Source organism: Anticarsia gemmatalis, chromosome 29 (genome assembly GCF_050436995.1).
Source record: "Anticarsia gemmatalis isolate Benzon Research Colony breed Stoneville strain chromosome 29, ilAntGemm2 primary, whole genome shotgun sequence".
Taxonomy (NCBI): Eukaryota; Metazoa; Arthropoda; class Insecta; order Lepidoptera; family Erebidae; genus Anticarsia; species Anticarsia gemmatalis.
Genome location: NC_134773.1, coordinates 308242 through 324316, shown reverse-complemented (window position 1 = coordinate 324316; position 16075 = coordinate 308242). Strand labels below are relative to the sequence as shown.

The following is a 16075-nucleotide window of genomic DNA, read 5'->3' as shown; positions in this document are numbered from 1 at the left end:
CGTCAAAATGGCGGGTGGAAAGTCATGAAATCGAATGAAACGTGCTCTATTATTTTGTAGTGTTTTGGTAGTATTTAGTAGCTAAGCAAAAATATTTAGTAGTATTACCAATACGATATGAAACGAAAAACAAAATCCGCCGCCAAGCTGATGTCTGGTTGGCGGGTGGTAATTGAACGGCGTGAAATGCTTTACATTTTTATATGTCAGATTTTAGTAGTCTATTGGTAGGTAAATAAAATAACATTAATCTTATCTACGTGCTAATAGTTTACAAATTAAAGGCATCACACACACTACATCGAGTACGCCTACGCATATTATCACAGCAATGATTATAAAAAATACTCCTCCAGACTAATAACAATGACACTCGTAAGTAACATTGCTGTGATAATATGCGTAGGCGTACTCGATGTAGTGTGTGTGATGCCTTTAATTTGTAAACTATTAGCACGTAGATAAGATTAATGTTATTTTATTTACCTACCAATAGACTACTAAAATCTGACATATAAAAATGTAAAGCATTTCACGCCGTTCAATTACCACCCGCCAACCAGACATCAGCTTGGCGGCGGATTTTGTTTTTCGTTTCATATCGTATTGGTAATACTACTAAATATTTTTGCTTAGCTACTAAATACTACCAAAACACTACAAAATAATAGAGCACGTTTCATTCGATTTCATGACTTTCCACCCGCCATTTTGACGGACACAATATAAACGTACATGCTAAACCACGATCCTATTATTTTTTTTTTATTACTATAATTTTAGTTGACTTATTATACCTAAGAGGTATCAAAATAATCCAACTCACTACAAACGGCGCTACTAAAACTGTCTAAAATGCAGTTAAGAGATACAAAAATTTGTCGCGAAAATGGTCTTGAAAAACATTATTTTTGAAATATCCAGCAATCATTCAATACATACAAAGCTCTTCCGTTACTGACTGACTGATGGATAAAGTACAGTCGAAACTACTGAGCGTAAAAAATTGACATTTGCTATAAACATTCCAATCCACCAAAATCCAAAATCCAACTTCAAATGGCCGAAATTACAAGTAGGCAAAGCCGCGGGCGGAAATCTAGTGGATAATAAAACAACAGAATAGTATTGTATATATTTAATACAATTATATATAATTATTATTAGTTAATACTATAATAACTTAGTGCTAAGCGTGAGGGGACGACAGCCATATGCTAGCAATATACTAAAATATACTTTCTTTGTTCATGTTAAATGACTTAAAATACGCGCTAATTAACTTTACGTGCCTGTAGAAAATATACATATCGAGTTCCTTCGTGTTTCGGAGGGTACGTTAAATTGAAAATCCCAGCTGTTATTTTCAAAGATCTTTGACAGTCAATAACAGTAGTCAGAAGCTTGACCACTCTTACCGAAGATTATCGTGTTATAACCCAGGTAACTGTATTGTGGAGGTCTGATAGACAGTCGCTCCATGTAAAATACTGATATTCAGCTGCATCCGGTGAGACTGGATGCTGACTACAACATAGTTGGAAGGCTGGTTACTATATTTAGACATACAAAGTTAAATAACGCATATTTAACTTATATTATACAAGAACAATCACATTAGTCATTAAAATGTTGGTATTACAAGACTGACAGATATCAAAACTAAAATTTGGTATTGACTGCAACGTCCCAGTAAGGCGATCAGAGTAATAGTGAAATTTTAACTAGGCATATTAAAATTATGTCCATTTGTGACAATACGAAAATGTTTAAATCCAACTGGATATTTTTAACCGACTAAAGTGTGGATATTTTCAATTCGTCAGTTTTATTTTGTTACTATGTAACTTTTCACTAAATGGACTCAATGTGATGCTTCTATTATTTGAAAGCTACCTCACACATTTCAACTCATAACCAGCGGTCCTGAATGACAACATGTATGGATATGAATATAGCAAGGAAATTTTGAGAGAATCGTCCGAAATAGCGTTCCCTGGTCTCTGCCTACCCTTATGAAAAAGGCGTGGTTTTATGTATGTATAATTTTTTATGGCGTCTGCCAGATATTTGGAAGTATTATACAAAATATTAATATGCCCAGTTATATTATTATTAGTGTGAAGTTTAGCCCATCCTCGGCCTGCCCATGCCTCTACCCGCGACCGGCATCGCGTCACCACCCTTCACGTTTTTGATGGTCTCGTCTACGGAGAGGATCTGAAACAATAACATAACATGTATAGCCAAATGTGTAGTTAGTTTATAGTGTGTTGTGTACAGTACACAGATACACTCTCAATTACATAATAATTCATAAATAAATTTGGGAGAACTCACACACGGTCATCTGATTACAAACTAAGCAGAGTGTGTACTGGTAAAAAGACAACTGCACTTATCAGTTGTCTACACATACTTTCTTATTCTGATATATTAACAAGTAGGCTCAGAACAGATACTCGTGCTCATCACACAAATATTAATCCCGGGTGTGACAGGAACCACACGCGGCGCTACGGTTATTGCGGCGAGGTGACCACGTTAACCACTGCGACAAACGCGCAGTTTTTGGTGAAATTCCATGCGGACAAGAATGGAAAAGTAAAGTTTTATATGTACCTGTGCAGCGGCCTCGCAGGCAGCGGTGATGGCGTTAACTTTAACAATGGCGGGCTCCCACACGCACGACGCGTAGTTGTCGCCGATGTCCTCCTTCTGAATGTCGATGCCGTACCACACCTCACCTGGAATTATAATATTAGACTTATTATAACATTTGCAACAATACATGTGCGATAGTGGAAGGATATTGACCATGAAAACGTCTAAGCGAAGAATGCTATCAAGACTCTGTACTAGCTCCTTTTTTTACGTGGTTAATACTTTAAGCATACATCTGCACTCTGGGTGGACGGTTATGTGGGACTCTCCATTGTGTCACTGGGCATATACAGTAACGCCACGCCACGTGTCCTCATGATAGATTGTGGCTCAGCTCTAGCTGCCGTGCTCAAACAACATACTTTGAAATTCCATTTTGGTGAACTTACAAGTATGCAGTTTGTGCTTGCGAGTGTAACAATTAACAAAGTTATTAATTGGTCCGTACCGCTCGCGATGGAAACCGGGCTTTAGGGCTGTTCTTTAGTCAAGAATAATGGTGTCAACACAGTGCCATTGCGCCAACGAGCATTTTTTAATTTTATTTTGCCCTATGAAGCTAGTAAGAACGAGTTGCATTCTTCATTTTCATAAGACAATAAAGAAGTCTCATTTCTACTATCAGTGATCCACACAATTGTTCAGTAATTGGATCCGTTTGTTTATAATCATTGACTTCTTTAATGCATTTTATAACTACTAAATATATACATAATTTATAAAAAACAATAAGGGTAGACAGAACCAGATTCCCACTTAGTACTATCTTTACAAACGTCCTTATTTCTTTTATACACTAATAAAATTATCTAAGAGAAGATGCTATGACCTTACTCGGTAGCCGAATCCGAGCCACGATATAGCAAGGTATGGCCGGTGGTGCATGCTATTGTTGATTACGTGGTCCCAGGTTCAATTCCTTCTTGTCTTCTTCTTGCCGTATGGTTAGTGGTCAACCTAGTGTCAAAGTTGTTCAAGCCGCCCTAAGGCCTTTGACGTGGCTTAACGACTGTTATCGTATTGACAACAACCGGGACCGACTTTTTACGTGCCCTCCGAAGCACGGAGACGCCCGTTCAAATACCACTATGTGGTCACCCATCTATTGAATGACCGCGCCAAGGTTTGCTTAACCTATAGATTGTTTACCGACCGGTGAGCGCAACTGGCGCCTCGAATTCCTGACAAAGGGAAAGAAATAAATCTTACCATTGTGATGTTTATTCCTCAACTTGTTGAGCAGGTTGGTTGCGTCGAAGCCAGCGTTGTCGCACAGCTGTCGCGGCACGGCCTCGAACCCGCGCGCCACGGCCGCGATCAGCAGCTGCTCCTTGCCCGCGATGCCCTTGGCGTATTCGCGGAGGTGCTTCGAGATCTCCATGTCGATGGCGCCGCCACCTGGAGAGTAATACAGTTAAGTTAATGTCAGATATTTTATCTGCTAGTTATAATGACAGCAAATGTAAGAGAAACATACATACATAATGTCACATTTATTATTATCAAAGGTTTAGGCAGAGGTGTATGAAATAAATCTATGTTTTAACTATTTCAATATTAGTACTATGTAATAGAGGGCGAGAGTATTGTCATATACGGGGCACTTTGTCAAATGAAATACTACTGATAAATATTTATTTGTTATATGGGAGCTACTTCTTATATCAATTTTATTAAAGTTTTTAGTATTAATTACTTATTGAAGCTGCCAAACAGAAATACATGATCTGTGTAAATGTCAACTGTTTTACTATCACAGTTCATGAGATACAGCCTGCTGACAGACAGACAGCGAAGTCTTAGTCATATTATGTCTTTATAATAGATCCCGTTTTCATACTTTGGGTACGGAACCCTAAAAAGCAGTACACAGGCAGCCCAAGTACAAAAAAAACCAGTGTAAAAATTAATAATATTCTCCTGTGCCATTAAAGTACGGCGGCCAGTTTCATTAAAACCTACCAATCTGACATGCCTGAGAGTTATTTGAAGGTATATTAGCACCTTTGCTGGTTGCTTGGTTAACTTAAAGGCTATTCCTTTCTTCATTGGTAGAGCCTTTGCCCATCCGTGGGACAGTATTATAGATAGTATTGTATACATACCGGCGACCACAGCGTCGTTCTTGATGGTCCTCCTCACGATCATGATGGCGTCGTGAAGGGAGCGCTCGGTCTCCTCCAGGAACTGCTCCGCTCCACCGCGCAGGATCAGAGTGCACGTCTTAGCAGCCGGACAGCCTGGAAACATTATATGAATACATTAGTAGACGCTTGCTCAGCAGTGGGACATTAATGGGTTAAATTTATTAGTAAATAAATTCATAGTATGTGTAATATCAAATCAAATCATTTATTAATTTAGGTCAAATGCTGACACTTATGATAGTCAATGATACAGAGAGTGAATTTACCGCCAGTTCGGAAGGTAGGGCCAATGAGAAGAGCTGCCAACAAACTCCTGGACACTCTTTTTAATCGCCAAATGTTTTCAACAATATTTATGTTAGATACAAATCATTGATATCTATATATACTTCAATAGTTTCCGTAATTTCGTTTTCACAAACCATATTAGGTTTTGGACTGCTGTCTGAAGCTCACCGTTTCGGAGATATGATACTTTAAAGACTTAAAATTACCCTTTTTTGAACTATACCAGGCGGACTAAATGAGCGATTTTTACATAGGGATACTACTACTTTTATAATATTGGAATGCACTTATATAGTAAGTCTCATATCTACTATCAGTGATCCACACAGTCATTCAGTAATTGGATCCGTTTGTTTATAATCATTGACTTACAATCTACACTACATTTCATTATATAAATACTCTACTAAACTTGTTATGAGCTCACCTTCCGGAGCCATGTCTTTATTATAACCTGCGAGGACAGGAAAGGAATTAAGGATAATATTTGGAAAGGGTGTCTTTGTTTCTCGATGATGATAATCAGGGATTTCTCTATCTATAGATCAGTCATCATGGAATAGAGACATTAGGGCATGTGATCGCTACCTGAGACACTGCAGACTTCACCAAATCCTTTCCCACAGCTGCAGAGCTATATATACGCTATAAGTGTACTATTATATACAGTGTATGGGATATTTTTCTTTTTTATAAATTTCGTGGGAGATGTTAAAACAGGGATAAGTTAAGGTAAAGACATTATAGGACTCCGCTTTTTCGTTAAAATGCCTGACTAAAGTGACCACGCTAGTCAGCATGTCTTGAGGCGCCCATAGCCAGTTGCGCTCACCGGTCGGTAAACGATCTGTTGGTTAAGCAACCCTTGTCGCGGTCACTATATAGACGGGTGACCGCATAGTGGTATTTGAACTTGGCGTCTCCGTGCTTCGGAGGACACGTAAAAAGTCGGTCCCGGCTGTTGTCTACTAAGATAACAGTCGTTAAGCCATGTCAAAGGCCTTCGGGCGGCTTGAACAACTTTGACACTAGGTTGACCACTAACCATACGATAAGAAGAAGAAGAAGCATGTCTTGGGCACTGAAAGTTATGAAAGTAGTACTAACCAGTGAAGATATTGTACCGGTCGCCTCCAATCTGTCTCTCCGTGAACTCAGCACAGCTGCCCAGTGCATCACGCTGCAGGTCGCGCACGGACGACAGCACGGCGCCGCCGCACGCTCGCTGCGTGCGACGCATGTCTTCCTCCGGCACTCGGCCCGCGCAGAACATGTCACTACAGAGAGAATTATTGAATTTAAACACTAGCTATTGCCTGCGACTGCGTCCGCGAGGACTATATAATAGATTTATGACAGCAAATCGCGCAAAATTTAAATATTGTGCCTCCAAACTCTAGTCTTAGAGTCGACATTTTAATTCTGCACGTTTTGCTGTTCCGCGGTATTTACAATGTGCTCCTACGCGGTCTTTCGATGATATAGTAAGTCTCATATCTACTATCAGTGATCCACACAGCCGTTCAGAAATTGGATCCGTTTGTTTATAATCATTGACTTACAAATGCATACATAATTTCCTGCCTTTTATACTCGAAGATGCAGGTAAAATTGTATTTCATATTTCACCATTAACAATATTAATTACATATCAACTCCGGACTACTGTTGAGAAATAGTCACAGCTATTGCAGACCGCGTTAACCACTGCGCCAAAGGAGCAGTAGCTATATCAAGTGTGTCAGCAATAGCGTAATCTATAATATAAAAATAAGTCGGGTTTTCCTTCCTGACGCTATAACTCCAGAACGCACGAACCGATTGCCACGGTTTTGCATTCGTTGGAAAGGTCTCGGGCTCCGTGAGGTTTGTAGCAAACAAAATTCAGGGAAAATTTCACCGACCTCCACGCGGGCGGAGCCGCGGGCGACCGCTAGTAGACAAATAAATGTAACCCATTAATGTCCCACTGCTGGGCAAGGGTCTCCTCCCGTAATAAGGGAGGGGTTAGGCCTTGAGTCCACCACGCTGACCAAGTGCGGGTTGGGGACTTTGCATGCCCTCAATAAATGTATTCAACAAACTTTAGGCATGCAAGGTTTCCTCACGATGGAGCATGTGATAATTATTTCTAATTCACACAAGTGCGGGTATGATGCTAGTGTGAGTTATATGGTCATGTCGTGAGCTATAATGGTCATGTCGCTCACCGGTCGGCGAAGTACTGCGTGGCGACGTCCCCTATGGGCAGCTTGCTGAGCACCACGTTGGCGCCGGACGCGTGCAGCGCCGCCAGCTTGTCGTACAGGATCTTCCACTCCGCGTCCACCACGCGCTGGTACTCCTTCACGTTGTCCACGCGGACCTGGACAACAGACCACCATGTCAATAACATACTTAACATCATCAGCCTAGTCTTTCTTCCAACTATGTTAGAGTCGGCTTCCAGTCTCGGAGAATGCAGCTGAATATCAGGACTTTATAAGGAGCAACTGTCTATCGGACCTCCACAACACAGTTATGTAGCTTATTATAACACAATACTAAGTGAAACTGGTTGTCAGACTTTTAAGCTTCCGACTACTGGTAACGACTGTCATAGATCTTTGAAAATGACAGCTGGGTTCCACAATTTAACCTGCCTTCTAAAATACAGAAGAATTTTTTGCATTTATATGCAACTTTGTATGGTTACCCATCCACTGAACATCCTCGGCATGTGTAGTTTAACCTAAAAGATCGATCCGCGCTGTTGTTACTTTGTCACGATTTCCTCACGGTCACAATAACTAGTACAGTGCAATTAAATCAGCCTCATAATACGTAAGGATCATCATTATTCAGGAATTGGATCCGTATATTATAATCATTGGCTAATTTCTAAAATATTTTGTGCAAAAGATTTATAAACAAGTCACGTAATCTTTCTTTAGTGTACCCTTTGAAATAACCTGTCATATGCACTAACAAAACTAAGTAAACATGAAAAATAGCTAATTTAGTCTAGTACAAAAACGCTCGACTTTAAAATACAATTTCTCTGAAACGGTGAGTCCTAAATTCTGTTAAATGCCTATGGCTCACTGATGTTATTCTGTATGTTGTATACCTCCGTACCGCAAACCTTGCATACAAGCCTCTCCTCTACTAACCCCCGGTTTCTGAGTACATTTAGCGGTAGTTTATCTATTCAATAGTGTAATTTTATATGAGTTTTAACGCTATTGAATAGATAAACTACCGCTAAATGTACCTAACGTTTCGGCGCAAGTTGCACTCGCCGTACTCGCAGGCTTACACTTAAGGTAAAATGCGTGTTCGCGTTAATTCCCGTATTCTATTATACATTAAACATGCAACGCGAGAGTTTAAAAGTTATAACCGGGGGTAAGTAATTTTACTCTAATAGAAAAATTTTGAGTCTTACCTCGGCATTGTCCCTCTCAGCTTTGAGTTCGAGCTCAATGTTGAGCAGCGCGATCTTGCAGTTGGTGTAGCTCTTGGGCTGCATCTCGAAGCCGGCGTACGAGAAGGTCTTCTTGAAGGCCACGCCCGCCACCAGGAATGACTCCTCCAGTGCACCGCCAGACACCTTCTTGATACCTAGACAAATAAAATAATAAACATATGTCACAGTCAAATATCCATATCCATACTAATATTATACATAAATGCGAAAGTAACTGTCTGTCTGTCACTCAATCACGCCTAAATTACTGAACCAATTAGCATGAAATTTGGTATGGTATTATTTTGATACCCGAGAAAGGACATAGGCTATATATCATCACGCTACGACCAAAAGGAGCAGAGTACCAGTACCACTAATGTTACAAAAACGGGGAAAAATTTCACCCGTTCTCTCTTATTGGACTCTTAGCGAAGTTGCGCGGGTCAGCTAGTACTTTATATCTTAAACTTAAACAAGTATTTGAAATCGTCATATATTTTTTTCCACCGTTTCGGAAAAGCTGTTGCTCGTGAGAAGAAACGGCAAGGATCTCACGGCTTGCTTGCTATAATAATACACTTGTTCCAACGGTGAAGGAAAACATCGTGATGCAACCTTGCATGAGAGTTCTTTAGAACTGTTCTTGAACCTCAACCCACAATCGGTCAGCATAGTGAACTCTAGGCCCAATCCCTCCACCATTAAGGGAGAAGACCCCTGACTAGCAAATGGGCAGCTAATTAATCCTTTTTTTCTTGCCAAAGATGTGGACAGATGTGTATTAAATACACCCAGGTTTTGACAATGTTAGTTCCATGTAATAATAAAAAAAGTAAAATTAGCTATTATTAGAAAAAACTAATCTTTAACTAAATAAAATAAATACTTGTAAATTGTTTTGATGTAAGCCTCATACAACGTGTTTGTCGACACAAGTCATTCAGGAATTGGATCCGTTGTTTATAATCATTGACTTACAAAACAATTGCACTACAATATAAAAATACTTAAGCCCAGCAGTGGCGAAGGGTCAGTTTTTACAAAAGGTAAGCCGGAGCTATTAGTCATTGTCTAGGTATAATACCTACATATTATGTACATCGTAAGAATATCGACGTAAAATTCTGCATAATAACAATATGAGAGTATTATCTACATTCGACTACAGTCTCTTATTTCTCTCTCTACAGTCTAATAATACATAGGTACCTACTTACAGTACTCACCATGCTACCTAATCATGCTTGTTTTGCATTAAGTTACTCTGTCTTCAGTGTAGACACGTAGGTAACACAACAGCACATATTTAAGATAACGTATATCGAACGATTGATGATTGTCTCGCACTGGTTGTTTAATAACATATTATACAAGCAATTTAGAATGAATTCATCAACAATAAAATATCAAACACATTATGGATAAACGCAGAACACTTTAATAGAAATGAGTTTAACCTATAAATCTGACAAAATGAAAATTTACTCGAATAGAAACATGCAAAACAATTACTCTTTAATACACTGATACGTTCACAGTTATGCACAAACATTTAATAAGGAATAATGTTGTAATAAACACAAATATTCTAATTTGTTATAGAGCGCGCGAAAAAACAGTAAACAAACATAACCTAATGTAAATCTCAGTCAAACTGGTGAACAATGTTCGTCATCTCGCTCTTGCACGCGGCTCGCGCCGCGACAGAAACATGCGTAAGAACATGCGTCCGCCGCGGCGCGGGGCGGCGCGAGCGCTGTAGCGCGAGGCAACCCGCTCTTCCTCCGGCTTGCTCGCCACTATGCAGCGCGGTGTAAAGCGCGATCCAAAAGGTCGTAAGCGACATCGCCGCCATAGTTTTTATTGTACGCGATTCCCGATCAGCGCCTACGGTTTATTTCATTATTATTACTTCACGTTGCGTTTTTAGCGGAGCGTAATTTTTGAAGGGTAGGCGTTTTCGTACTGTTTCGATTAGATTATTGATTCTAGTTAAAGATTTCGCTTTAAATATTGTTTATTATTAATTAATTGTGTATTATTAGGCAAAAGTAAACAATTAATTTAACACTAATATTAAGTCTTTCCAGAAAGGGAAGCCGGTAGGAATCGAGTTGTATGGAGCCTTCGCCACTGAAGCCCAGTATTACTATTTAATAATATCTATCAGGCAGAATTGTGACCGTTTTTATATAATTTTCTACTACTTTTTTATTTTATTTTATCATATGGTTATTGGTCAATCTAGTGTCAAATTTGTTCAAGATAGCTTCAAAGGCTTTTGACATGACTTAACGTCTATAGTATTATCTTAATAGACAACAACCGGGACCGACTTTTTACATGTCCTATGAAGCACGGAGACGCCCAGTGGATACTAATGCGGTCACCCATCTATGAAAAGACCGCGCCAATGGTTGCTTAAACCATTTATCGTTTGCCGACCATAAAGCGCAACTGGTTATGAAACTGGCTTTTAGTCTACTAAATATTTACATAAGCCAAGAGCAGAACTTACCAATCATGTCCAATGGCAGGAGAGGTGCATCGAGAGACAGTACAGCATCAACCACCACTTTGGAGAAGTGATCCTTCTGCTGGTTGATGAGCTTGGAAGACATGGCTGTGGCCGCGCACTTGCGGAGGAGGTCCCTGGAGAGAAAAGGTAGATAAGTACTTGTTACTACTCCCACTATTGGGTAAGGGTTTTGTAGGTAGTAGGTCGGGAATAAAGTATTTTCGCATTATAGTATGTATAAACTTATAATAAAATCTTTTCTCTACACAAAAAAACTCGATATTTGGGTACCTCACGAGCTCACTGAAAGAAACCTAATGAACCGTGTACTCAATTGTGATTCTTGAAGCCAAAGAGATTTTATTACAAGTTCATACATACTATAATGGGAAAAGACTTTTTCCCCGACCTAATATAATAGACACATGTTTCATCATCAACAATGTTAGACCCATGTAATAAGGTGGCGAGCCTATTGTTTGTATGTTTGTTAAAGTCCCTACGATACAAGTCATTCGTAATATTGATTCTATCATTCATCGCTGCTGTAATCAGCCTACAAACACGGCAAGTGCAACCTGCGCCGAAACGTTAGGCATTTCAATGTAAAATGCGTGTTCGCGTTAATTCCCGTATACTATTAAATAATAATTTGATAGCTCTTATAAAAGTACTCACCTCTGTTCCTCGGGTGACTTATTGTCGATCTTAACAGCCAGTTCTTTAACTCTGTCCACGGCTAGTTTGGACGCAGTGCGGACAGCGCGGACTATGATGCGAGGGTGCACTCCTGGAACAAAGAATTAGTTCTATATAGTGTTTTTAATTTAACCAGCATGGTGGCCCCTCCCTTGTTTGGGAAAAGATCCTTGCAGCAGTGGGAGAGTTTAAAAATTTAAGTAACCTATTGTTATAAATCTGTTAAAATTTTGGTTTTAGTATATATTATTAAAAATTTAGTTATGGTTTTTTTTTATTGTACGCGTTTTTTAGCTTTATGAGTCTGAATATAGAAACAAGTCGCTGCAGAAGACGGAATATAAATACAATAGACGTATACGCGGAGTGCGTGTGAGGGAGACGTAACAACGACGTGCTTCCGTCTCCGTCACACGCACTCCGCGTATACGTCTACTGTATTTATGTATGCTTTACTCTCAAAGTAAATAGGTACTAGTAATTATATATTAGTCTCATATCTACTATCAAAGATCAACACAGTCATTCAGAAATTGGATCCGTTTGTTTATAATCATTGACTTACTTGCTCTAAAAAAAACGATGTTTTTCAAATGGGTAGTTAACGAGTCATCATCATCGTCTGATCAGCCTGCCTGATTAACTAATCTTTACGAAATGACAAATATTATTCGTTTTACTATAAAAAGACTAATATAATGAGTGCCAAATAGAATTTTTCAGTCTGTAATAATATTAATATTAACATTATTTACGAGTTACATAAATGATTTTTTGTTTACCCTCCTTAAGTCATTAAGTTAATCATAATAATTTCCATACCTTCTTCGACAAAAGGCTTCAGTCTTTTGAGGAGTTCTCCAGCCAGGATGACGACAGATGTGGTGCCGTCTCCTACCTGAAATAATAATAGTAATTATAGCTAAACCTTTGTGAACAATTAGTGTGTGTATATATGCACAGTACACAGGTAGGTACTAATATATTGTTAGTATATTTTCGTAAGTCTCATTTCTACTATCAATGATCCACATAGGACTTCAGTAATTGGATCCGTTTGTTTATAATCATTGACTTACAAACATGTACTTGTATATAAAATAAAATAATAAAGACATAGAAAAGTGCGTAATGTACACTCATATTTCACATGTAGGGAAGCCTATATACCAGGCATATTACCAAACAATGAATTTTGAAAATATTCAAACTATACATTAGAAATGCCGTAAAATACTCCCAACATACGGTATGATCAGAGACTAATAAATAACCTAGCTATATTAATTTAACTTAATTGACGTTTAGTCTATATCGCTGATTGTTGGCAGCTCCTCGCATGATCAATTATTGTATCAACCACATTGTAAAACTTTTGGCGATTGAAAAGAGTGGCCGTGAGTTTCTCGCTAGCTCTTCTCATAAGGCTCTACCCCCTTTCCGAGCTAGTGGTAGATTCAGTAATTGTAACGACTATCATAAGTGTCAATATTTGACCTAAATGAATAAATGATTTGATTTTGATTTTGATTTTGACCAACCTAGGATGAATTTGATTGAAACCCAAAAGCTGATTACTGTTATTGTTGTATACACATGACAGACTGGATACTGGGCACATTACCAAAATCAAGGCTACCTTTATTTTTGGACCTTATTCCATGTCCCACAGGGTTGGTATAATTCTTGAAAAACATACTATTTATCTAATGTTTTTATAACTGGCCTGCTAACTGGGAAGGGGGTCTACTATAGAGTAATATTCCATACCTCAGCATCCTGTGACTTGGCGATGTCGACCAAGGTCTTGGCAGCAGGGTGCACAATGTCCAGCAGCTTCATGATGGTGGCTCCATCGTTGGAGATGACCGCCTTGCCGCTGTGGTCCACGATCAGCTTGTCCATGCCGCGGGGGCCGAGGGTTGTGCGCACCTGGAGTACAAATATAAGGTCAGTAATAATTATGAGTATAAGTTGGCACCTCTCACGCAAGTGGTCGCAAGTTCGATTCAAGGGTAACACACCAATGACTTTTCGAAGTTAGGTGTGTATTATAAATAATTATTACTTGTTCTAACGGTGAAGAAAAACATCCTGAGGAAACCTTGCATGCCTAAAATTAGTTTATACATTTATTGAGGACATGCAAAGTCCCCAATCCGCACTTAGCTGGCGTGGTGCACTCCAGCCTCCAGCAGAGGAGACCCTTGCCCTGCAGAGGGACAGTAACGGGTAAAAAAAAATTTTGCTAGTCGCACCAATATTCGTCAGTCTTGGGTCTGAGCTCTCACTGATCGTGTCGGTTAAGACGTCCAGTCAGGCTATGAGAGGCCTGCACTAGGGAACTTATGTATTGTGCATAAACTTGAACACTTATCAAAATGCATCATTAGCAGGTTGCAGTTAGGAATAATTTCAGTTAGGAAAATATTGTTATAGCAAAATGTTGGATGTTAGTTACTTAATGAAGTAATTTAGTAAAGCACACATAGCTGGCTATAGGACTGTTTAAACCATAATTGATACTCACAGCATCTACAACAAGCTGGCAGGCATTGATGTTGGAGATGAGCTGCGGCTTGCCCTGGGACTGGTCCGTCCCCTCCTTCAGCACTAAGATTTGTGGTTGCTGAAACATATCACAAAACATGTAGTATTTTGAATATCCACAGTTTGGACCAGATAGTTTACAGCTCATGATGAAAACAAATTTACAGAATTAGAAGAATAGAAATAGTAAGGCAATCAATGAATGGTCAGAATCAGTGTTAAACACATTCACTGCCCCCGATGCATCTGTGTGTTTAGTAATGTAACAACTAGGTGCCACTAAAATCCACTGAGCAGCTGTGAACGTGTTTCACTGCTTCAAAGACATCTCTTGCTTAGCAGGAGACTAATAATTATTATTATTACACAAAAAATTAATAAAAGGTATCTCAACAAGTGAAAGTAGGTTCAGTGTAATATTAGCTGACTTGCTTTTGCAACAATGCCAAATAATCAATACCAATGACACATTAAATATATTTTTAACCATATAGGAAGTATAGTAGAGATTCAGATAACTTTGATGTCCAGCTAAAAGTTTAAAATAACAAACTAAATTTAATTGCCTATTTTCTACATCAAAAGAGGTCACTACAATAAAATATGAATTAATGAATATGGATTATAAAGTACTTAATAATATACTTAAGATCAGAGTAAACCTCATAACTAATAAATAGATCCACACAGCCATTCAGAAATTGGATCCGTTAGTTTATAATCATTGGTTTACAAAATAAATAAATAAATTATGTGTTTTCATATTTATACAGCTTGTAAACTATGGGACAGCTACTTAGATCACAAATAACTGCCTGACTTCAAATATTTCTAATGAGATACTGTACTTTCAAGTAAAAATTATCGGTGTTTTTGCAAAGGATTGAGAAGAAGTCATTATTTTCTTTATAAATTTGTAATCAAAATTAGTACCTACTTTTCTGTGTAAATACTACTGTAAAAAGTAGTTTTAATTCATTAAAACGAAACTTTAACGTAAAACGGAGTCTCAAAGTAATTATTTCGGTACCAAATTGATGCAATACATAGCCGAAATTAAAATTACGTTAAAAAGTATAAAACTCGGTATTACTCCTGCAATTCTTATATTTATCAACAACTTTACGAAGCGGTAAGTACATTTTCATAGCCAAATAGATGTTTTGATGATAATTTATAGGCTAGAATCTAAGTCATGTGAACAGACTGAGCCCCGATATCATTGTTCATAGACAAATGAAGATCGCATACAAAACGCCGATTTATCAATAATTACTGTAAATAACTGACTGTATTCCATTTTATTACGAGTATTATGAAATTAAGAGTCTCTCATACCCATTTCAGCACTTTATAACAAGTTTTAAAGCTATTATTTACGAAAAACTGAACATATCCCGAAATATAACCCTTTGTATTTATAAACACTTTTTTCACTGGAAATTACACTGAAGTCACATAAAATATCGCTGCGGTTAGATTATTTACACATTTCTCTACAAAACTGTGATACTAAAAACAAGGAAAAGTAAAAGATTATAGCGAAAAATTAAAATTAAATTACCATTTTGACTAAATTCTTTTCCACAAATAAAACGAATGACTTTGACAAGCTGTGACAGATGACTCAGTATGTTGCTATATTCATCTTATACCCCAACATCAGGGTAATTAATACTTATAATAATAATAATAATAATAATAATAAATCTTTATTTCAGAACCAGGTTCCATAGTTTTTTACAAAAGAAAACAAAA

At 38.2% G+C, this 16075-nt stretch overlaps 1 protein-coding gene across 1 annotated transcript; it reads right to left on the bottom strand.

Moving 5' to 3' along the window:
- Positions 1–1123: 1123 nt before the first annotated feature.
- Positions 1124–15997, bottom strand: CCT7 (chaperonin containing TCP1 subunit 7). The gene is made up of 13 exons (XM_076132993.1): positions 15882–15997; positions 14298–14396; positions 13538–13699; positions 12590–12665; positions 11747–11858; positions 11069–11202; positions 8527–8702; positions 7310–7464; positions 6207–6376; positions 4770–4904; positions 3874–4062; positions 2623–2747; positions 1124–2220 (listed from the first exon to the last, which is right to left on the bottom strand). The coding sequence occupies exons 1-13, from the start codon at positions 15882–15884 to the stop codon at positions 2128–2130; spliced, it is 1629 nt and encodes a 542-aa protein (XP_075989108.1). The 5' UTR covers positions 15885–15997; the 3' UTR covers positions 1124–2127.
- Positions 15998–16075: the final 78 nt, after the last annotated feature.